The 25082-nt window shown below is 49.1% G+C and overlaps 1 protein-coding gene across 4 annotated transcripts in view; it reads right to left on the bottom strand.

Annotated features, from left to right (window-relative positions):
* Positions 1-8926: 8926 nt before the first annotated feature.
* Positions 8927-25082, bottom strand: part of BCL2L11 (BCL2 like 11) — a 41992-nt gene continuing 25836 nt past the window's right edge. For all 4 annotated transcript variants that reach the window (XM_056125484.1, XM_056125486.1, XM_056125487.1 and 1 more), the window contains 2 exons: positions 21696-21805; positions 8927-9560 (listed from right to left, as the gene is read on the bottom strand). In XM_056125484.1, coding sequence (XP_055981459.1) covers positions 9462-9560; positions 21696-21805 — 209 coding nt within the window. In that variant the 3' untranslated portion in view covers positions 8927-9461. The remainder of the gene's footprint in view (positions 9561-21695; positions 21806-25082) is intronic.

Below are 25082 nucleotides of genomic sequence, written 5' to 3'. Positions count from 1 at the left end.
CTTTTTGGGTGTTTGTGCTTTTCAAAATGAGCCTTTGCAGTCTAGGGAGTCAGCTCCTCACCGGGGGCTCCTCTCTGTGCTAGATGACAAGGGGTAGCGCTTCCCAAGGGGTAGCTGGTCCCAGTTGGGATTTCAGCCACGCTCTTGTAGTCTAAGCTTGTCTGTCCATCCACCCATCCATCATCTGTCTGCCCATCTGTCTGCTGCATCTAACATACCCCTCCCGAGGGCAGCTGGGTTCTGTGTGTTGCAATCCAGGAGGTGGGGACAGAGCTGTGACACAGGAGGATGGCCGAGTGCGTAGTCCTTTGATGTTCTCATAAAGAGTTCCCAGAGGCCCCTGAGCTGATGAGAGTCAGCCCCAAGAGACAGAGCCCCATGGCTGCCCAGGGCCATGTGAGGGACAAGAAGTCCACTTTCTTCTGGAAGAATGGCCGGAGAAACTCCCACCTGGGCACTCTGCATCTGTGAGTGGTAGAAGAGCATGCTTAACTGGGCACCTCAAAAGGGTGCTCTCTTGGGGAGCCCTTGTCCAGAGCGCTAGAGAAGCTATGCTGTGTCCCTGAGAGGAAGCTAGGTCATCCCCAGATTTTCCTGGAGTTTCTGCTCTGTGCTGGGGTACAGGATACTAAGGAGCAAGCAGAGGGGCTCACCTGGTCCTCAGTTTCCCAGAGCAGACAGCAGGGACCTGGCCACTCATCGGAGTATTTGAGTTTAGTACTCAAGTTCTTCCCTAGGGTCTCCTCCAAGTTCCAGCACCTCAAGTTCTACTGGGCATTAGACTGGGGCTCCAGGAGGGAATGCAATACCTGACTGTGCAGTGAAGAGTGCCAAAGGTTCAGAGGGATGGGGACAATTACACATATTGGGAAGGGGACATCTGAGCAGAGACCAGAAGCTGCTGAAGTCAGCTTTGCTGGTTTCTGGGGAAGAGGCTTCAAACAGCAGGGAGAGCCTGGTGACAGAACACTGAGATACAGGCACAGAGACAGGATGAGGTTGCTGGGTCAAGTGGGGAAGCGACCTTGGGATAAAGGTGGAGGGATCCTGGCATTTGGGTGGTAGGCAAGTATAAAATAACAATATTGGGGCAGTAGAGAGAGTATTCGGGTTAAGGTGCTTGCCTTGCATGCAGCCAACCCTGGTTTGATCCTAAGCACAGAGCCAGAAGTAAGTCCTGAGCATCAGTGGATGTGATCCAAAGCTAAAACCAAACACTAATACTGGTTCTTCTCCCAACCAAGAGGGGATGAAGAGTGGTCCCAACAGCAGGAAACACATGGTGGTGTTTTCTTTCCCAGAGGGAATGAAAAGCTTCTTCTCCATCTTTTCACCATTTCCTTTTGGTCCCATCTGCCATGTCCAAGTGACCAGCTGATGCTTCAAGATGCACGGGCCACCTGGGGTGCAGGAGCGGCTCCTTTCTCCTTGGCACTGTCTCTGGCCTCCTGGGTACAAGGGCAGCACCTTGCCAGGCCCTGTGGAGACAGAAGTTCTTGAAGGAAGGGCTTTGGAGGCAGACTATTGGCTCTGGGGCTGAGCAGGTGGAAAGGGCCACCGTGAAGGAACCTAGAAAACAAGCAGGAACCTAGAGAGGAGAGCCATTCTGCCCCAGCGCAGGCTGCTGCTTGTTGCTTCAATAGGCCCCAGTGTTCTGCTTTCCAAGAGGCCGAAAGTGTCAGTCATGCTCAGGCAGCCAAGAACAGTCAGGCTTTCAGAGAAGATGCTTCACCGCCGAATCCTAATGAGACAAGAACTTGCCCCCCAGGCTGGCCCCGTTGTGCGTGGCATGCTCACTTGCTGCCAGGTACCATGGCGGGCCATGCAGACCCAGAGGAATGTGGCCTGAACACCCCCGCCAGAAGGCAGAGACCCCATTTCCCAGGGAACTGCTCGCCAGTCAGGCAGCGATGAGCTACCAGAAAGACGGCCGGCTGCATGGCCGGCTGCGAGTCAAAGACTTGCCCAGAGTCGCTGTGGGTGAGCAAGCCTACTGGTCTCAGCCACCATCTGCAGGGTGGGCTGTGGGGGTGGGGGGTAGTCCTGTTCCCTGGGGGATGCTTGGAGGCCAGTGCACAGGCCTTGTTTTGGGGTGGGCTGACATGCGCCGCTGCACACAAGGGGCAGAGAGTCCAAATGAACATGGGGTGATCATATGTGTACGACTTCTCCATTGCTGCTGATGCATGGTTTCTTGGCACTCAACCCTGACAACGTGCTCTCAAGGCCTCTTGTAGGCTTCCTATCCTTGCTTCCCAGGTCCATGATTCCAATCCCTGTTGGCACACAATGCAGTGGGACCAAGGAAGGCCACCGGGAGAGCACACTCATTCATCAGCTGTCCCCATCCTGGATTCCCCATTTCCGGTCCTGCCTTCACTACCACTCACCTCATCGTGTCCTTGAGGTTGGCCAACAGTGGCCTTTGTCCTACCTAATGAGCCAGCAGAGTCTTCCCAGGCTTGGGGCTACCTCATCTCCTCTGAGTTGGCCTTGCGCCCACCAGCCCACTCTGTCCTTCCACTCACCCCAGCTTTGGCAAAAGGCATTGAATGCCTGTGCCAGGACACATCCACAGAGGAAAACAAGTGGGAATGGAACATTTTGCAATGATGACCAAAATTTCAATCGAGACAAGGCCCCTGAGTGAAGGCTGCCCTTCAGAGCAGGCTCCCTCTGGGCAATGCTCTCAAGTCACTGTTGCTGCTCCTGGTATAGTTGGTTGGGGAAGTTCTGAGTGTGGGGGGTGAAGGTAAGTCACTGCTATGTATCTGCCTTCTTGGATTCCTATCAGTAATGCACATACAATACAGTGGTCGCACACTTAGAAGCAAGGGGCCTTGCAATAGTTCAATGCACTTCCAGTGTTCTATTGTTCTTCTTGATAAAATATCTTTGGAGAATTTAGGGATGGCCTTAGGAGTGATTTCTATTTTTCATGATACAAGTGGTAAATTTCTATTTGTTCAGTGGTAAAAGTGCCCATTTTGCTGGTCTATCCCCAAACTCCCACTTCCAGCCCCAGCACTGTCTTTTCTGGCTTCATTCTTTTGATCGTGGCCAGTGAAAATTCCAACAATCTGCCTGTCACTTTGTGCCTTCTGAATTGTATTATTTATATTAAAAAAAGCCCTTTCCACAGTTTTATTCAGTCGCTCATGTCAGGTAAGAGAGTTGGCATAGGAGGTTGCCAGCAACAGAAACCAGCTCTGGCTAAATGAGCAGAGAACTCGCAGGAAGGATGGGCACTGAATTCAGAGCTCAGAAGAACTGGGCTGGACAAGCAGTGAGGTCAGGGAACCCAACCTGATCACCTCCCTCTGTGGTCTGTTCCAGAGCTGTGGACGGACGACTTAGGTTGTGGGCCTACCCCACAGCTGTAACAAGTCTGAGACTCTAGGAAAAGATCAAGATTCAAAGGCAGTGGTGTCAGCCACACCAAAGTGAACTGGGGGGTAACAGGAGGAGGAATGGGTGACTTGGAAGCTGGGGAAAGGCCATCTCAACCCTGGAGAGAAGCCAGCAAGATATTCAGGATAGAGAGGAAGAAAGATCAGAGATTGGAAACATTCCCAGCAGGAACGGAGGGAAACACTGCCACCTTGCAAAGTTCTTAGGAAAATGACTATGATGACCTCAATGACTATCGAGTCACTTCTAAACCAAAGAAGATTCCCCCGACCCAAGAATTTAGAAGCATAAAGTGATCTTAAAACACTCAGTGAAGACAAAATGTAGAGTGACCATGACTGTCTTAAATAAAATAATTAGACAATGCTATAGTAGTAACAGGGTGGCTTACACGAGATCCCTGGAGAGGGAAGGGCTTCAATACATTATGAGAATTTGGTGGCTGTCCAAGAGTCATTTCAGCAGGTGGAGAAAAGAAGTGTTTGGGAAAAAAGGGTGGGGGGGGCTGGAATGATAGCACAGCGGGTAGGGCGCTTGCCTTGCAGGTGGCTGACCCGAGTTCGATTCTCAGCATCCCATATGGTCCCCTGAGCACTGAGCACTGCCAGGAGTAATTCCTGAGTGCAGAGTCAGGAGTAACCCCTGTGCATTGCCAGGTGTGACACAAAAAGAAAAAAAAAGTGGCATATTATTGAAATGTAAATTCCAGGTAGGTTGAAATTTTAAAATTAAGAGGGAAATATAAAAATAGATTAAAAAATTTGGCAGGAAAAAGATATGAAACTCAAATATCCATGTAAGGTTATAAATGAGTTCTAAAGTGGCAATTCCCATAAGCGGTTAAAAGATCTGCACTGGAATAAAACAAGCTTATAAACAGAAGTGAGCAAAAATATTCAAAGCTGTTTCTCATTTACTTTTGCTCTGAGTTAGTATGAGCTCAGATGCTCACTGGCTCATTGATAAGGCAATAGGTAGAGTTGATGCAGGAGTTCCTGCACTAGAATCCTGCTCAGCCATATGAAGGACATTCCTGATCATCGTCATGTGGTTTTCCAATTATGCTTAGCAGAAAAGGAAGCAAGGTGGGGCCAGAATAACTTGATTTGCATGAACAGATTTTCCATTTAAAACAAAGCTCAGTCCCTGGCTTCACTTCCCGAGCACTTCCAAATAGAAGTGGCTGATTTACTTAGGGTTTTAGAACAAGCTTCCCTAAATCGTTTTGGTTTCTCTTTGATCCCTGACCATGTGCTGCCTACAGTAAGGAGTGGGTAACTTCCCTATGGTACTCTGGCCCTAGCTGGTGGTTCTCTAGGCTTGGGGAAAATCCGACAAGTTTAATCAGACTCTTGACTTCCCATCTTCTGTTTCTCCCTCCAACCTCCAAGTTCAGAGGGCAGGGAATCAGGGACGATCACTTTATCAATACAGTTGAGAGAAGACAGTCTCCCACTCCCACCTCCCATCATGTCTGTGGGCAGAAAACTCTAATGTGTCTTACCCATCACTCCAAAACTCTAGTCTTTTTTGTGTGTGTGTGTGTGGGGGGGGGGGGGGGGGGGTGGTACTGGAAAGGGCATGATGGCTGTGCTCAAGGCTTAGCTTACTGCTGTTTCTGCATTCAGGGGTCACCTACTACAGGGATTGGATGACCATATGGGGGCCGGGGATCAAATCCTGGCTGGCCATGTGAAAGGGAAGTGCCCTACCCGCTATACCATCATTTCGGTTCAATCACTCCAAAACTTTGAAGAGTGGTTTGCATTTAATCCCACAACACAGAATTGCCTTCTGGTTAGCATACATGATATCCACACAGAGGAGGCACAGTAAATGGTCAAGGACAGACGAGATGTGTGAACAGATACTGAGTCACCAAATTTCAGCAGTTTCGTCAACATCTTGTGAAAAAATGACCCAGCTCACCAAACACTAGTTGAAAGTTTTATTTATATAAAATTCATTAAGAACATAAAAGATCAAATTTCTTAAAAAAATCTGCAGTTATGTACAGCAGTATTGCACAAGTAAAGTGGCAATTACCCTGTCAAATTTCATCAGTGCAAAACACAAGTAAGCCAGGGAAATTGCAATACAAATGCTACATATGCTGGGTCCTAGGAAACAAGTTAGTGATGAATCAGTATACAAAGACAGATCAGTGCTATTTATAAATGTGTACCTGATGAGTTCTGATACAGTAACTAGTGGTCACAGAACCTGGACATAAAACGTTGGTGAGCGTCTAAAAGTCTGAAATTCCCAAATAAAAGTAGTCAAGTTACTTAGCTGGGAGCTGAGGCGTCTTCCTATAGGCAACAACGCTTCTCAAGTGAAGCAGGCGTCACCCCAACTGGTTTAGCGTCACATGTGGCCACAGAACAGACACACATAGGCACCAGGCTAAATCAGCAGAGATGACAGAACCACGTCCAGGGAACCACTAGGAAGTCTTGGCTAAAGCTTCCAAGATCTTTCACATCTTCACACCCAGTTCAGTGGGGGCCCCCCATGACCTCTCTCAAAGGCGAAGGAGAAGCCAATAACCTTTAAGAAGCAAGCTGATGGGACAGGGAGTGAATGGCTTGGGGCTGCAGGGGCCAGACAGGCAGCTTCTGCAGATGTCCGTGTCTCCAACACAGAAAGCTGTAGCCAGTGGTGGAAGGACAATTCCTCACGAGGTTAGTGGTATGAGGTCTTCCTGCTGGCGCTCCCCAGGTAAGGGCAGCCCCTGACCCCCATCTTCCCACTGTAGCACCTCCAGAAAGGGCCCCTTTTTATTTCTCTCAACACAGAGCTGTCATGGGTAACTTTTCAGGGGAAAACCTTTCCCAAGTCACCAATGATACATTTTTGTTGTGGTCTGCAGTAAACAGCTTTCACCTCTACAAGAAGCTTAGCTGCTTTGGAACAAATAGAAAGTCACTGGCTTTTTTCTTGGAGTCAAATTTTGTAGGTTGCCAGACTGAGTTTCTCACTGGTTCCGAAACACAAGCTTCATCTCAAGGACACCAAAGCCCAAGAATTTAAACCCATTTGACCAGAAAATGACCCTATGGGGAATAGACCAGTCACCACCTCAGAGGAAAAGCGATTAACAGGACCACAGGCTGGGTGTCAACACTTTCCAGAACTTAAGACATTAAATAAGCAGGAAATAAATATACAATATTTCTGCAAGTTACAGCATTATGAAACAGTAGGGCACATTACACTAAAAAAAAAATCTACAATATTTACAATCCTCGATTCTGAAAAAGTTTAGAAAAACAGTGATTTTTTTTTTTTTACTCATTTATGCTGTACAAAATTTTACAAGAAAGGTAAAGGAAACACAATTGCACACAGACATTTGGCTCAGTTGATAAGTAAAATATGACCTAATCTAATAAATAGTCAAAATATATACAACACTCAGAAGGAAGGACAGGAGAGAAAACTGTATAATCTACCAGGTACTTTTTTTTTTTTCAAATCGGAAGGAAATACATTTTTTAACCAGATTTCCCTACCACAAAAACAAAAAATTCTTCATAAATTCATTTTCTGGTCAGGAGAACTGGTCATTGGAAGAATCATTCATGCAGTTTCTTCGTTTGAGTTTATTGCATTTCTGTGATAAGACACAGGACACTTTCAACAAACCTCATGTGAGAAGAGGTGGTCCAAGGCACAAACCCGCATGACATTTTCAAAAAGGGATCTAGTTAGTTTCATCTACAAAAACACGAACAAGATCAAAAGTGGAAGGCACACCGCCGTGGGCATGCTTTCTGCAGGAAGGCGTGGGGGTCAACAGACACATACAGTACAGAGACATCCAGTTATCTCTCAGTCCTGGTGCAGCTTCGACAATCCCATCTCCTCTAATACTTCTACAGTCCCATCTTGTCTTTCCTAGTCAGCTGCTTCCACGGCCTGGGAGCCGCAGTATTAAAGAAGCAGAGTAAAGTGCTCCAGTCAGAGAGACTGGGTACATGAGGACGGGGATTCTGGGAGGGGAGGGGCCCAGAACCAAATACATCTTTGGTGTGTGTGTGTGTGTGTGTGTATGTTCATGTCCAGCAAGTCCATGGCTGCTGCTCTACCACCACCCAACAGGTGTGCAGACTGTCTGACCCCACACCTCTTGGGGTTCAAGATATATCGGGAACATAAGTGGAGACTCAATGGAGCTTTAAAAATCTTCAAGACTCCATGAAGGTATTTGTGGGGCAGGGGTGAATGTTTGGGAAAAGGAAGAATATTTGGATCAAATATCTCAATATATCTAGAGGGAAAAAAGGTGTATATGCAATATACATATATGTATATATATATACTTATAAAATCATGAAGATTCAAATAAATGGAATTTTCCATTAATTTAATCATGAGACAACACTGGTCCACGGTGGGCCAAAAGCAAATACAATAGTTGTTGGCACTCTTGACCTGCTAAAAAAAAGAAAAAAAACTCATGGATTTCTTTTAGAAAAGTGGATGGACGAGCTGAGGTTTGAAAACGGCAAGTTACAGGGTTCACAGAATGGCATCCCCTCCCCTTTCCCCATGCCCTAATATGCTCCTTTGAGTCTCCCTTGGATGTCTCACTGCCTTTGAAATCACGGACCAACTGGTGGCTGCCATCCTAAGGGGGAGGTGTGGAGGATGAGCACATGCCCCTACACAAGGGTGGGGGTGGTGGGGTAACCCCTGGACAAAACCCAACTGTTCCAACCCAGAGGGAAACGGAACAACCTAAGACACATCTTGAAGCTGGAGGAACCCTTTTGGACTTGTGCCCAACAGAGCATCTAATGGTGAGGCTAAAAGCAGAAGAGGCTGCAAAGGGGATACAATGGAGAAGGAGCCAGGTGTCCTGCCCCAGCACCACTGACTGGGTGAACAGCCAGGAATGCCCAGGAAACAGCTGTCCAAAGCCCCACCACACCTAGGGCCATGTATAAGGGCTGAAGCTCAGATTCCCAAGCCCAAGCTCAGCGATGAGGGGCCTGGAGACCAGCAGGGTCCTCTGGCCTGGGGCACAGCCTATGAAACCAGAAATACCCAGTGCAAAGGGGCATCCTACTCGGTGTCATTCCCGCTTTTTCCTCTTCAGAAGACTTCTAGAGGACAAGCCCCTCCAGGCCAAATGGAAACCTGTACCACGGAGCTACCAGCAAATGCCGGCTGAGTGTAATAAAGGCAGAAGCAGAGCCCCGGTCCCTGTCCTGTCACCTTTCAGGGCGAGACGGTGGTGCGCTGGATCTGAGCATTGTGGTGTCCCAACGGGCTGGAGGAGAGAACTCACTGAGAAGAGAGTCTGCAACTTTGCCACAGATGCTAATGGTTTAAGGAGGTAAGTAAATATTTACAAAACAGGAGTGGCTTATCAATACAGGGTAACAGACCCTTTGCCCCCTCAATCAGTTCTATTCCCTAAGGACTTTTTTTTTGGTATTAATAATAGTGATTTTTTTAAAAAGGTTAGAATCAATGGGAGGGGAGGGGCCATACCACACCCCTCCCGTTTAAAAAATCTGTACAGTAATTCCTAAAAATCAACCAAGGCAGCTTTATAAGTTAGCTGGCTCAGTTTTCACTACAGAGTTTACATCATCCTCTGAGAGTAGGCAACAGGTTCTTTAAAAATTTTAGTACAAAAATCATTCACAAGTTGGTTTAAAAAGTTTCCATTTCCTTTCTGAAAAACCTGTTATTAAAGGAGGTTGGAAAAAAAAAAAAAGAAAAACCCACACTGCATGTAAACACCACTCTTGCATAAAATCCTACTCCAAAGAACCATGGTTTGTACATTTTTTTTTTTAAATCCTTCCCTCATTTACATTCACAACAAGCTTCCATCCAAAATCCTGCCGGGTGGTGATGAGCATGTGGCCAGGTCCACATGCAGCTGCGAGTCTGCGGGGGAGCTGGCGGCCACTCGCTGCCCTGCTTTCTCCTCTCTGGACAGGCAGCACCGCACGGAGAGAACCTTGCAGGGGCTCAGAGGTGTGAACAAGCGAAGTGTCTGCACCCATCGTGTCTCTGCAGGAAGTCCTCCGTCACTGCATTCTCCGCACCAGGCGGATGATGTAACGCAATAGTCGTAAGAGAACCATGTGGGGATGGGCCTCAGCTGCTTGGTAATTATTCAGAAAGACCTGGAACAAGAAAAGGAAGCTTCCTGAGTGTTTCATTCTGAGTCATTGGGGGGAAAGGGGGGGGGGGGAATGCACTGACTAAGATGATGGACAAGCCCCTCTGAACAGTTACGGTAGGAGCTCCTGTCCCCAAAGCACCGATTCTCCCGAGATCAGTCCTTTCCGGCAGCCTCCCCCCCCACCTCGCCCTCCCCAACACCCAGTCCCATGAAGGAAAGCTGCCGCCTGCACAGAGCAGCCTCACCACATCATTTTCTTAACAGAGACATCGATGCGTGGAGACAAAGAATATGTGGACAGTTTGCAGTGTGTTTCCCAAGACTGGTTGGTCCCTCCTAGAAAATCATGTCTTACTTTTTTTTTTATTTATAGGGGACTGACATCAGGCCATGAGGCCCCCAAGCAGTAAGTGCCCTTCAAGTCTGGAAGGAACACGGACAAGGCACCTGGTCCGTGAAGCTGCTGAGACGATGCTACCCCGAACTATGGGTCCTGTGCAAAGAGGCAGAAGGAAGAACCAGCTCAGAAGACACCACAAGCAACCGTCTGACAAGTTGGTCTCGGACTCCTCCACAGGTGAATTTCGGGTAGCTATAATTTACTGCAGAAACCCGTGATTTGGAGTAATTTGCCCTAAGCAGCTAAATAAAGTGGGTTTTGGATATACCACCTGTGCCACCAGGCCCACGGACTGTTGGCGGGCAGGTGTGTAGTGTGGGAGAAACAGTGCCCGGTCTGATTGTGTTCTGAGTTCAGCACAGGCAAGGTCAGTTCACAACGACATACTGGGAAAATGCTGCACAACTGAATGGTCCCCAAGAGGTCTTCAGGCCTCCAGAGGGCCCCCAGGTGCGTTAAGGGTGAGAGGTAAACCAGTGCTTCAAGTCCTATGGGACAGGGGCAAGCTTGCACATTTGAAACTCAACGTGTGCATCACCCAACCAGCCACCAACCCACACCAGAGAACTGTAGCATTCCACAAATCTCCTTCTCGTTCGGGGACAGGAGGATGACATGGTTGACATGCCACTTTATTTTTAAAATGGGCGCACCCCAAGGAACCACGAGTCAGCTGAGAATGAGTGTCTCCTGTCACACCCACCAGCTGCCACGGGAGCACCCAGCTCACGACTGTTTACACAAGCGCCCTAGCGCTGGTTTGACAGCCGGTCCGTGATAAGGTTGGGCATTTCCCTTTCTCCTTCCATGACCAGACGGGAGGAAATGGGCTTTATGTAAGCGATTCCTGTAGAGGCACTCCGAAACCACAGTCTGTGATTTTTATCTGCCCTACACACAAGATTGTTTTGTTTTGATTTAACTTTCAAAATTACTTTGCTGCTTCTGTGTGAGATGAACCTAGGGGAAAAGTTAATTTTAGTGTAGACTAATATTAATAGATCGAAAGAGAGGCTTATTCAAAATAAAAACCGCGACTTACTAAAATGAAGAAAGTGTGTGGGGGGCTTGGCGAAGTGACAGCATCAAGGTCGGCAACCACCTGCCAGCCGGTCACCCCAGTCAGCCTCACCAGAGCCAGAGCCAGAGCCAGGGTCAGTCAGAGCCCCCTCAGGGGGGTGCCGTGGCCGCAGATTGACCCCTGAGTGCTTACACCCCACCCATGTCATATTCCAGAGCAGCAGAGGGAGGAATCTGTACTGCAACCACCATCCCGCTGGAGTTCCGGGGGAAGGACAGTGGCTGTGGGCCACATACAAGTGACATCACAAGGGAGGTCACCCCAAAGTTCTCCATAATCTCACACACAAAGGAAGCGGGGGTGCAGGAGGTGTTGGCTAGCAGATCAGTAGACCCTCATGAATGACACAGCACTCCTGTCTCAGGTGTGAGGACTTGGCTGGCCACCCCTTGACAGCAGGTGGGGCAGTGTGGAGCACACCCACAGGTCAGCCGGTCAGTGCAGGATGCCGACCCCCTAGGTTCTAACAGCTGCGCCAGCCCACACAGCACCCTAATGGACAGCTGGCAGGGCTGGTGAGCACAGTAGCAGGATGCTATCATTTCTGTGTAACCTGTGCCCCCTGTGCCCGCAATCTCACATGGGTGCAGTGAGGAAGCCCTCACGGTGCTGGGGGAGTGGGGGCAAGGATGCCCTACCAGGCCCCGCATGGGTGAGCCCTTTGGCTGTGCCCCCCTCTCAAACACTGCCTGCTCAACTCTCATCCACTCTTGGTCCTTTGCACTTTCGGTGAAAAGCGCCACTTCACAGAGGTGGATAATGCTGGTTCCATTTATACCAGTGTTTGCCCAAACAGGATACTAATACCATCTCCCTCCCCGGGGGACCTTGAAAGAATCCAGAGTGGAGGTGGGGTGGGGGTGGGTGGTCCCTTTCTCCAATGCAATGGGGGACACTTGAGTTTGTTTGCCTAAAGAAGGCTGAAATTTTCAGGAGGATGCTGAGTTGTTTTCCAAAACGGGGGCAGAAGGCCAAGTAAGTCTGGGAACCAATGGTCTATACCACATGAATACTTTATAAAGATTTCTATCACAATGGTTCATCTGGACAAAGGAGATTTCACAAAAACCCCACGTGCTTCTGAGTGCAAACTCTGTATTCCAGTTACCTCCTTTGCCCACACAAAGATATAATACAAGCAAGATCCAGGGCCCTAAGAATAGGAACCCGCCATCCTGTTGGCTGACTATTTATTTTCTTTTGGACCAAGCCCAAGGTTTCATCCATGTGAAGCTCAGGCTGCACCACTGAGCTAGCTCCTTGGTCCAGGCCTGTGAAGGAAACTTTCATCTCGCGGGCCCACCTCAGGGCCTGGGCAATGTCAGGCCGTGGATCTAGGGGGGCTGTACCACTCATCCACTCGCCAGAATATGACGGGCTCAGCCACAGGAGCCCTTCCTGTCCCAAGAAGCAGGACAAAGCTCCTTTCAAAGGGCTTCTACTCCAGGAAGGGACAGACAAGACACAAAAAGGGAAGAGACCAGAGCAACACAGCAGCTTGGGCAACTGGGCATCTGCCTGAGGGTGCTGGTGGGCAGGACACGGAGCTCATCCCACACCTCTGGAGAAACAAGAGCTGTGTTGGAGGAGGAAATGTGCCATTCCCAAAACACTGCTGCTGGCAGATCCTCATAAACAGTGGTCCCATAAAATCTGGACAGTGGAGGGGGACTCACGATTCACGGCCCCCACTCCCGGTCAGAGTCCAGCATTTTTTTTCTTTGCTTTTTGGGTCACACCTGGCGATGCACAGGGGTTACTCCCTGCTTTGTACTCAGGAATTATCCCTGGCGGTGCTCAGGGGACCATATGGGATGCTGAGAATCAAACCTGGGTCAGCCGCGTGCAAGGCAAACACCCTACCTCCTGTATTCTTTTTAAAGAAGACGCACACAACAATCTTGGAGCCCGGGTCAAGAGCCTCTACCTGGAAATGCTGGTCCCAGGCTCGGCACACACAGGCTCTCCTTAATCAAGGCAGGGGCTGCCACAGAATGCCCAAAGCAGGGTGGATGCTTGTGGTACCCCAGATACTGAGGCAAACCCATCTCATACCCAGGGACATGGGCCCCCAAATTTGTGTCTTCATACACCCCCCCCCCAACCCCCCCCCCCACACACACACACACCATCTCATACTGAGGATGGGATACCAGAGTTTGTAGCCACAGGACATGGAACACAGCACCAACCACTGCCACCTGCTACCCCCAGAGAAACATCTTCAAGTCACACTTGGGGCAACCCAGGATGCCCTGGGGAATCTAATCACATGTTGATGCTGAAATAACCACAGCAAGGCCCAGGCCAGGCCAGGAAAGCAGATGAGCAGGCATTGCTCCCTGGCCAACAGCCCACAGTCACAGAGGTGTCTGGCTGGGCCTCACACTGCAGGCCTCCAGGGAGAAGAATCAGCCAACACCTGGGAGCGGATGGCATGGGCTCCCCATCCACCTACCTGGGCTTCACTACATACACTGCCACCCCACTTTACAGGGGAGCTGGGAAGCCAAGTATACAGAGGAAGACCACCATGGCCCGGAGCAACCCAACTGTGCCCGGCCTTGTTGCTCCCATCAGCCAGAGAAGACAGAGCACCTGACATTTCCTACGTGAGGCCATCAGCTGAAAACCCAAGTTCTGAGCAAAAGTGCATTGGGCCCTCAGCCTCCAAAACGATAATGAGACGTGACACGCTTGAACCACAACCCAAAGCTCGCTGCTTGGTTCAGCTGGGAACAGTGCAGTGATGGATGATGCAAGATGCATTTAAAAATAGAAACTAACCAACAAACCACGGTCTCACTGCAGCCCCAACCTTCGGATACCTGCAGTTCCAAAATGTTGACCCATCCCTGGTGCCTACCTGTCACAGGTTAAGAGGGCACAGCATCATACCCTGTGTATGTCTACATGGAGACATGCACACATACACCACCCAGCCATGGAGATGCCCAGCCACGGGCATGGGGATACACACACACACACACACACACACACACACACCAGGTGTGAAGAAGCTCACACAACTCCTATGGCAGGGAGAGTAGTTCCTGCACGGTGAGCAACGCTTTGGAGGGTGGCACACTGGGAGAGAAAGCAGATGGTATCAAGGGATGAAACTTTCTGGCTTCCTCTACTCTCACTCTCGCTGTCCTTGGTGCTCTGGGTTGCCCCTTTTTTAGTCACAAAAAAGCAGTGCATTTTTCCTTTTTATCAAATCTCAAGTCCACTGCCTGAAAAAATACCCTTCCCCTCCTCAACGAAGGGTATCTGAAAACACTTGGCCCTGGTTGCTGGTTATTATCGAACATCTAGGCTTCTCCCTTTGACACTCTTTGCATAGAGGAATATCATTCGTGACAAGGAGACTCAGATAGTGCAGGGAACTTCCTTTTCGTAGACAAGACAAGGAGTTCAAGTTAAATACAGCTGACGAGGAGATGCTCACGTACTGACACTGCTATTAAACTTGAGTTCCCATCAAAATCAGCCTGAAAGACATTGTTCCATTCTCCTTTGCACTGCACTTAGGTCTCAGCATCCTTCCTTCCATTCACACCGGAACATGCCAGGGATAGGGGAAGAAAGCAGAGGGTATAGGACAAATGTGGCTCCTTACGACCAAACAACACCAGGGTTGCCTTCCATCTAGAGCTGGGGTTCCCAGAATCAAGTGGCCCACCATCCCCTTCTCAAGGGGGGAAAAAAAACCTCAGGACCCACCCAGAAATATGCTTTCCTTAAGCAAACAGAAAGTACCCCTGCCCCTCTGCCCCTGGCGATTCCAGCACTCTACAGTGTATAGTGTCATTATCTCTGGGAAGCCTGATGCAGCGTCCCAATGAGCTCCATGTGCTGCTGTCCACTAGTGGCCAGGATATGCCCAGGTCACTGAGATTCGTCAGTGTGTATAGAGCGAAGCAGGCTGGACCATCTGAGCAGGTATGGACAAAGGCCAGCACCTGAGGCAGGGGGGTGGAGGGGTGCTGGGCTGGAGAACACATCTAATAATCTCACACTTCACATCAGGGAGGGTCTGGCACACAGGCTGAGTCTGAGCCCATGAAGTCCACTCAGTGGGAGCTGGTCCCCGCTAAGCACATAGCGTCCGCCTGTCGTAAAAGAGAGCTGACCCCTGCTGACCCTGCTGTAAACCTGGACATGGACTGGCACTTACACACTCTGTATGGTGACAGACACACTGAGGCTATGCAAAAACAAGAGGAGGGGTCAGAGTGAATAGTACAGCAGGGAGGGTGTTTGCCTTGCACGCGGCCGACCCGGGTTCAATTCCCAGCATCCCATATGGTCCCCTGAGCACCGCCAGGAGTAATTCCTGAGTGCAGAGCCAGGAATAACTCCTGTGCATCACTGGGTGTGACCCAAAAAGCAAAAGAGAAAAAAGAAAAAAGCAAGAGGAAATCTGGGCGTCTGGCGTGGCTGCTGAGTCAGAACAACCCCATCTCTCCATGCACGACTCCCAGGAGAGGCGTGGACGTGGAAGAACCCCTCCTCCTTGTAGCCTGTAACCACCCCTCGTGAGTGTGTGTGTGTGTGTGTGTGTGTGTGTGTGTGTGTGTGTGTGCGCGCGCCCTTTCTCCTCTGGGAGCCGTGACAATCAGGACAGCAGGCTGGCAGGAGTCACTGAGCCAAATACCTTCTGAGAACTCCATCATCTCCATGGGTTCTTGGGATCTGTGGCACCAGGGTGTCCACGTGGGCTGGCAGGACCCAAATGCTTAATGCTGTGGCAGCAAGGTCTAAGCATAGAACATAGGCCACAGAAGGAAGCAGGGAGGAGTGTGATGTCCAGCTGCCCCATAAACTAATTGCACGAGAAATGTGCACGGCACTCGTCCTCTGCACAGGGAGATATAAAAGCACAGATGGGCCTGACTGCGGTCAGCTCTGGCAGCAGAGGGGCAAGCAGCTGGGCAGATGCACCTCTGTGCCTGCCATAGGGCAGTCAGGCGCCATGGCCCCTCTTAGGATATTCCTGCCCAAACTTGTATTGTATCATGGGGAAACCTGGGGAAAAAAAAATCAAATTGGTGGCAGGGGAGTGGGGGTGGGCGGTGGCAGACCTCAATGATACACAGGTCCTGACCCTTCAAAAGTCAAAGAGTTGCAAACGATAAACCTCGAGGAATGTTTCCAAATAAATGGTGTCAAAGAGACCATGAGATAGAATGACGGATCTCAGATTGACTCTTGGGATGGAAGCAACCTTTGATTCTCACTGTCAAGACAGTGGCCCACAAGACCATAACTGGACTGCCTCCGGGCCCCCTGTCCTGATCTCGACTGACTACACTTGCCAGGTGTAACAATCACAGCCTTGGCAAATACACACCCAAATACCTAAGAGCAAATGAAAAGCTGGACTGCGATTTATTCCCAAATGGTCCAGATCAATGCTGGGTTCATGGAGAAAGAGCATATGTGAAAGCCAGTGTGGCAAAAATGCTGATGCTGGAGAACCCCACGGTAGGCAGGGGTGGCAGGGGGTCTTGGGACCATTCTTGCCACTTTCATGCAAGTTTGCAAGTATTTCAAAACCCAAAGTTTTGCTGTGTGTGTTTGTTTTCTGGGCCCTACTGGGTTTCGGGACCATTCTTGCCACTTTCATGCAAGTTTGCAAGTATTTCAAAACCCAAAGTTTTGCTGTGTGTGTTTGTTTTCTGGGCCCTACTGGGTTTCGGGAATATTCTTGCCACTTTCATGCAAGTTTGCAAGTATTTCAAAACCCAAAGTTTTGCTGTGTGTCTTTGTTTTCTGGGCCCTACTGGCTGTGCTCAGGGGACCCTTTAGGCTGAGAGGCATCAAACCTGGGTCAGCTGCATGCAAAGTAAGCCCCTGACCACTGCAGTCTCTCGCCAACCCCTGAGAGTTGTGGAATTCTTTTCTGGAACAGGGACTGAGGAGTGGGAATAAGGACACGGACTCAGGAGAAAAGGGAAGGCCAGTGCATAGGCCTTGCACGCGCTGGGCCTCTCCACCGCCTCCCCTCAGGGGTAGGTGCCACCACTCAGTCTCCTGCACTTTCCCCCCATCCCCTGAAGTGGACTGAACACATTGCGCTGATGCTGACATCACAACTTCCTCCATCTCTCTAACTGGGAAACCGGGGAAACACCCTGCCAGGCTGTACACGGGGCAAGACAAGACTGAGTGAGGCTCTGGACAAGGCCCCACACGGATGATGCAAATAGCATCCATGCGAATTGAAAATGCTACGCTCCACACCACAGCATGGTGGGCACAGGTACGACTGGCCCAGCTTTGAGAGCACTGTGAGCCCACCCTGCCTCTTCCACTGTGGGCCTGTCCCCTCAGCCAGCCCCACAACTGGAGGGAGCACTTTACACTCAGTATTTAAAAGGAGAGGAGGGTCATGTCTGCGAGCAACTCCCCATGCTGTGGGGCCAGAAGAGGCCACACACAATGGGATCTTTATTTATTTACTGAACTACCGTGATAGTTACAAAGCTTTCACATTTGAGTTTCCGTCATACAACGATCGAATACCCATCCCATCACCAATGTCCCCAGTATACACTCCCATCCCAACCCTCCCCCTGCCTCTGTGGCAGACAATTTCCCTCTTAGTCTCACTCTCCTTTCGGGCATTATGGCTTGCAATTCAGATACAGAGAGGCCATCGTGCTTGATCATTTACCTACTTTGAGCACACATCTCCCATCCTGAGAGATCCCTCCAACCACCACTGACTTAGTGATCCCTTCTCTATCCCAGCTGCCTTCTACCCCCAGCTCATAAGACAGGCTTCCAAACATGGTACAATCTCCTGGCCCTGGTCTCTACTGTCCTTGGGTATTAATCTCATATTATGTTATTTTATATTCCACAGATGAGTGCAGTCATTCTATGTCTATCCCTCTCTTTCTGACTCATTTCACTTAGCATGATACTCTCCATGTCCATCCACTTATAAGCAAATTTCATGACTTCATCTTTCCTAAAAGCTGCATAGTATTTCATTATGTAGATGTACCAAAGTTTCTTTAACCATAGTCATCTGTTCTCAGGCATTTGGGTTATTTCCAGATTCTGGCTATTGTGAACAGTGTTGCAATGAACATATAGATATCATTTCTACTCTGCTTTTTTCCACCCACGCGATATTTTCCCAGAAGTGGTATCGTTGGGTCATATGGTAGTTCAATTTCTAGTTTCTTAAGGAATTCCCATATTGTTTTCCAGAAAGGCTGGACCAGTTGGCATTCCCACTAATAACAATGGGATCTTATAAATCGGCAACTATGGAGACAGGCCGTGTTCTGTGGGGTCAAGCTCCCACTCCAGGGTTTCAGAGCCTGATATTCTCAAGTGCACCTGAGAAAATGGGGAGGACATATATCAACCTCTGTTTTAGCAAAACGAGGCTAACAACCTATGGTCCTTCCCAGCTTCCCCCAACCCTAGATCACAGATGACTTAGAAAGCTCATGTCTTCTAGCTTCTAACAACCACCTTCTCCAGTGTTATCATTATCTCAACTTCAGCGCTGCTCTCTGCACTAATCAGCCACATTCAGATGTGAACCACCAGTGATACACACTGGGGACAATGTGAATGGTGTGTTTTACAGAGTGCTGCAAAACACAGCAAAGAGGGGACAGAGCAATAGCACAAGTGGGGAAAGAGCAAAGAGGGGACAGAGCAATAGCACAAGTGCTTGCCTTGCCCTCTCTTGGTTCAATCCCCGGCAGCCCTATGGTTCCCCAAGCTCACGGCAAGTGACTCCTGAATGCAGCACCATGAGTAAAGCCTTGAGCATTGCCCAGTGTGGTTCCCCCCCCCCCCCCAAAAAAAAACACAGTGAGAGTAATGAGCATTTATATAACCAAAAGCACTGGGAACACATAGATCTCGCTTGGAAAAAGAACAGATGTCACCACCTTAAAAACTTGTAAATATGTGAAATAACATTGGGGAGACAGGGGCAGAAAGGAAATATCTCCTTCCCTCCAATGCAGACGAGGCAATGTTGACCACCGCCTGTGTTTCACTTGTGCATGCCTGGAATGTGCCACGAGTCTCTGTGGAGGGTTGAGTGCCAGGCCCATGCACCCCTCAGTGCTCATCAATAGCCAGGTGTCCCAATCAGCCCCAAATGGGCAGGCTCTGGGCAGCTAGTAGAGCCAAAGATTCCCACAAAACACCCTTCAACACAGTAGTATGAGGCCAAAGCAATAGTTGAGCGGGTAGGGTGTTACAGCTGACCCGGCTTGATCCTCGGCATCCCATGTTTCCCCGAGCACCAAATCAGGAGTGATTCCTGAGTGCAGAGCCAGAAGTAACCCTTGAGCACTGCCAGGTGACCCAAAGAGACAAAAACAAACAAACAAAACACAGCAGGATACAGCCACGCAGGTTCATCTCAGTATTCCAGAGTTTTGGACTTTTTCGGTTTATTTGGGGGGCCACAATCAGCTGTGCTCAGGGATCACGTCTGGCAGGACCTAGGGGACCATATGGGTGCTGGAAATTGAACCAGGCTTGGCCTTGGGGATTGAATCGAGCTCGGCCTTACCCCTGAACCATCTCCAGTCCCTAAAGCTCTGGAATCTGACAGCACCAGGGCTCAATCACCCCATCTTTGCCATGTCAGGATGGGGGCTGGGAACACGTAACCCAGAGTTGGAGGCAGAGGGCGGGTCTGGCAGGCAGGTCTTTTGCTGCTGTAAACACTCACCCCATGAGGCTGCTGTGCCCGGGAGGAGCCATCTCCTACCTTTGGATTCTGAATACACCCCCAGAATCAGGACAGATGGGCTCAGGCCTCCCTTCTGAGGCAGCTGCACAAAACGCCAAAGTGTTGATCTTCTGGGGCCCTGTTCCTTTTCTGACCTTCCTAGCTCTCTTTTAACACTTAACTACCACAGGGAAACTGAGGCAGAGAAATTGGAACGGGGGCAATGATTTTAGTGCTAACTTCTAAGTCAACCACACACACACACACACACACACACACACACACACACACAACACTATTTCATACTGAGAAACTCCTTCACAGCTGGAAGGAATTCACATCCTGTCAACAGGTACCATGGCAGGTGCTGGATACCAGGCACTGTGGCCAGGAAGCAAAATAATGCTAAGTAATTTCCATGCCCAAGGCTGAAGAGAATACAGCATCTAGGGTGCTTGCTTTGCAGGTTGCCAACTTGGGTTCTAACCCCAGCACCCAAGAAGGGTTCACCTGAGCCCTGACAGGAGTGATTCTTGTTACAGAGCCAGGAGTAAGCCCTGAGCACGTGTGGCTCCAAAGAGTGAACAAAAAAGGACTTCTTAAGCCCATGTCGATGTCTTATTTCCCAGTTAGAACTGTAACATACATATGCCATCCAACACCGCACACACCTCTGAGCCCCAGAGGCAGATATGAAAAGGACTGTTGTGTGTGTTCTGAGGTCCTAACTCCAGTCGGATTCTGTCCCGAAAACACAAGTTTCCCCCACCCCCATGCCAACCCTTCCGATAGGAAAATGTCTCAAATTGTGTCTTAAGAGGCTTGAAAGGAAGTGCTCTCGATGGGAAAAGGAGAATGAATTAATCAAGAGGAAATACCCCTTTTAGCAACCCGTAGCTAAAAGTTAATGTTTAAAAGGGTGCCCCTAAGAGATCTGACCTGGGAGGGTTGGGGAGTGGATGATGAGCCAAAATAATCCGAAGGCACTTTTATGATGTTATAATAATGTTTGGGAAAATAAAACATAGGAGAGAAGTGACAAGAGAAAAATGAAATGCCGTATTAACAGCCTCCACAAACTAAGACTGAATGGCCTACCGTTCAGAGGGCCACAGAAACTAGCATGGATTTGAATGAGGCTGTTTGAACACTGGAAACAGGCTCAGGTGACAGTGCGGCCTGCAGGCATGGCCCTCACCCAAAGGCCTGTGTGATTTCAACTTGGTCCTAACTCTCCAGAATTCAAAGCCTCCACAACTCTTGAGAAAAGAGAGATTCGAAGGTGACATAAATCACCTCTGGGCAAAACATTGCAGAAACGCACTGTGCCTACATGGAAGATATGGGGCTTTCCCCCACACCCCACTTTAATTCAACAACATCAGTCAATAGTAATTTAAGAAGCGGTTCAACCAGGCAGTGGGTGAATGGTTCCCGACCCACTTCAAGAACTAAACGTCCAGTAGGGACTGAGGGGGCCCGGGCACGCTCTACACTCCTGTTCGATCTCAACTCACCAGGGGCAAGTCTTCGCCTCTGGTGTTGGCTTTTCATCCTTGGGCCCAGTGAAAATGAGAATTAAAGAATATCTACTGCCTCATAGAAGCGCAGAAATGCCTGTCCAGGACTGGAGATTCTGTTCCTCTGTATGTGGGAACCTTTCAAAGCTGAGAAGCACTCCTGTTGGCCTGATGCTTGCAGGTGTGTGCTCCTAAACACCACCACCCTGCCCTCTCTTTAACTTCCATCATCCAATTGATCGTGATCGTTAAAATAAAGGGAACGTGGGAAAGGAGAAACAATGGTAGGTCACAAGCAGGTTAAGGCCTGTCATATCCAGAGAGACTGAGAATGATGACTAGTCACCTTCACAAACACATGGTGGGGAGGGGAAGGGTGTGAGGAGAAAAGGGAGTAAAGAAAACATCATTACCCTCCGTGGGTAATAAGCATTAAACTCGTCTCCAATACGCCGCAACTCTTGTGCAATCCATATCTCCGGGCGCATATCTGCAGGTACAGCCTGAGACTGCCTCATGGAAGCTGCATCAGAACAAACAGAACAAAAATCACATTGTTGTCCACAGGTCATTTAGAAAGATCCCAAGGTTTCTAGAAGCCATGCCCCATTTTATACAGTTTCACACTGGGGGTACTCTACTACATACATACGATGTGGGGTTAACGATAACTGTGGGCAAATTTGCTACCCAACCCTGGTTACAGAATCAAGGAGGCTGAATTGTTATCTTCCCTCAACACTGGGATTCAAATCTGTGAAACCTAAAAGTATCCCGGTCGCTTTAATCGTTAAGTTTTCGATGCAAGACCAACATTTACACAAAATGGTAAAATATGTGCGCGCGCACACACACACACACACACACAAACACAAGACTCAATGCGTAACTATTCAGGACGTCTGTGAAATAACTACCTTATTTTCATGCGATGTAGAGTTCCCCCCCACCCCTCTGCGCCTCCCCCCCACCCAAAAAAAACCTACAAAAAACTGAATCATCAGAAGAATGAGATGAGGCAGCTGCCCTAGAGAATAAGTGGGCTGGTCAGGGGGGAGGGGTGCCAGAGGTCTATCCCAGACCACCCAAAGGAGCTTGTTCGGGGGTGGGTGGTGGGGAGCAGAGCTATGGCCACTTTTCCTATCACACTGGGCCAGATTAATTGCATGTTTTGTCTCAATATGAATGCAGCCAATGAAGATGGATGCAAGTCTGCAAACAGCACATGGGGAGAGGAAATGTTTTGGGTGTAAAAAGCACAGGCTTTTTTGAACGGAGGAAAAAAGGAGGAGGTCAGCTCTTTCATTAAGCTGTCACTAACATTTACACCCAGCACATTCATCCATTTGGTAATTAAACCATTAAAAGACATGTGACTGCCACCCAAAAAAAAGAGGGGTGTGTGTGGGGAGAATAAAAACATGGGTAGTCTAAAGACCCCACCACCTCCTGAAGATGCAGCTTCCTGTGCACCACAAGAAAAAGCAACTTCCAAATTCCCAGCACTTCAGTAATGTGGCACTGGAAGATTCCACTGCTATTCAGGGGCAATGGAGGTTCGTTTTCCGTTCAAGTGGACACAAATGTGTTTCCATATGTGTTGACATTTTAAGAATAGCAGAATATTTTATTTATTTATTTTAGCAGAGTATTTTAAAGTCTGTAAGAATCCAACTTTTGCAATAATGTGAATCACATTTTTTATTAGGGATTTTTGTATCTGGGACAAATACAAAGAGAGAAAGAGAAAGAGAGAGAGAGAGAGAGAGAGAGAGAGAGAGAGAGAGAGAGAGAGAGTATAGTGACCAGAGAGACAGTTCCATGGGTAAGATGATTATCTTGCCTTGGCCAACCTGGGTTGGATACCAGGCATCCCATATGGTCCCCTGAGCCCTGCCAGAAGTAATCCCTGAGTGCAGAGCCAGAAGTCATCATGGAGGACAGCCAGGTATGGGCCTCCCAAACAAAAAGCATCTATTTTTGCAATAATGTTACTGTGACTTTCCACATTTTACTTTTTTATTCAAAAATTGTGTATCTGGGACAAAAACAAAGAGAAATAGTATGGGGGGGGGTGTGACGTGGAGGGGAGTGGTATGAATGTGCATGTGTGTGATGTGGTGGTATGGAGGTGTTGTATTGTGAAATGGGGGCGAGTGGTGTGTGTGTGTGTGAGATGTAGAGGTGGGGAGGGGAGTGGTATGGAAGTGTGTGCATGTGTGTGAAGTAGAAGGGTGTGTGTGTGTGTGTGTGTGTGTGTGTAAAGTAGAGGGGAGAGGCTATGTGGGTGTGTGAAAAGTGGAGGTAAGTGTGTGTGTGTGAGGGGCAGGGGGGCCCTGGATAACACAAATGCTTAGGGCCAGGGAAACTTCTAGAGTGGGTCAGGTATGTCCCCCCCAAGACACATCAAACTACCTAACAGTTACAAATGGGTAGGAAACAAAACTTCAGGATGGAGGTGATGATACTGCATGATGATGGACTAGCTCACTTCCTTTTCCTGGGCCAACAGCACTTTGAAGGAGGATTTAGGCCGTCACAGGGATCAAGTCATACTTACTGCCTTTTACACATGCCAAGAGCAAGCAAAGAGTTCCTCCCTGCCTTGGAGCAGTCATAAGGCAATAGATTCTGGGAGGAGGGGAAGGCACCTTCTTAGAAAAGCCGTGTGGAAGCTGCTGCCTGCTGTCTCCTGCCACCTTCCTCTCGCTGAAATCACCTACAGCCCAGACAGATGGGGGGCAGGGGGCGGTAGCACCCCGCAGGGAGCCAAGCAGCTAGCCCACCTCTCTGACTCTGAGGCCTTGCTCACTTCTCCTACTCGAACCTCCTTGAGACAGTCATTGAAGGCCTTTCATCCAAGGTCGCCAGCAAGATTATGATACTTAATCAACTGAGATGCTCAATAATTTACCCAACAAGTCTGAATGCCCAGGTGCCAGACAGTTCTACGAGTGTTCTGGCCACATCCTGCTCCCTCCCAGCTGACTTTCTTGTGGTTTAAATGCTGTATTTCAACTCAGTGTCGCGTTTCTACTACATACAGATAACTTAGACTTTCTGCTTCTTGCAACACAAAAACTTAACTCCCCTGATTTGTTTCCACTGTGGACAAAGGAAGCCTACGTGGTTCAGAAGGTTGTGTGTGTGTCAGGCATGAACTGAGAAAGCAGCAGCCAGGGAGCCAGCCCGTGTGAGAAGTCAGCTTATCAAAACTGGCACCAAGTGAACATATCAACCCAGCCAGCAACCAAGAAGGGAATATGGAACCTGGTGGCCAAATTAAACTTGTTCATCGTCAGAGATAATTGTCCTGCTGTTTGCAGGGAAGGAGGGGAAGGAGATAAGCAGCTGTTTCTTCTATGGAAAGAAAAGGTCTGTCGATAAGTGCGGGCTGAAATAAAGGCAGAGATAGAAACACGTCCACGGACACAGAGCCAGCGGTGCCGGTGGGATATCCAGACCAGCTCTCGTACCAGATGGCAACTCTGCCCAAGACTGTCCCTGGGAAACTCTGACAAGAGAGAAGCCAAGGAGATGTCTCAGCGCCTAGAAGTGTGTTCGCAAAACATTAAAGAGTTGGGGAGACCTGGAGCAACCAGCAATAATGGACTAGACAAGGCTTATCTGATACCAACTGGCACTAACAACAGATCCTTAGCAAAGCCCCTAACTGTCCTCCAGTGGATAGCACAGTGGGTAGGGCGTTTGCCTTGCGCAAGGCCGACCCGGGTTCGATTCCTCCGCCCCTCTCGGAGAGCCCGGCAAGCTACCGAAAGTATCTCACCCTCACGACAAAG

This window comes from Sorex fumeus, unplaced genomic scaffold (assembly GCF_029834395.1).
Source record: "Sorex fumeus unplaced genomic scaffold, SorFum_2.1 ptg000006l, whole genome shotgun sequence".
Taxonomy (NCBI): domain Eukaryota; kingdom Metazoa; phylum Chordata; class Mammalia; order Eulipotyphla; family Soricidae; genus Sorex; species Sorex fumeus.
The sequence above is the reverse complement of the archived record's forward strand: the minus strand, read 5'-3'. Positions and strand labels throughout refer to the sequence as shown.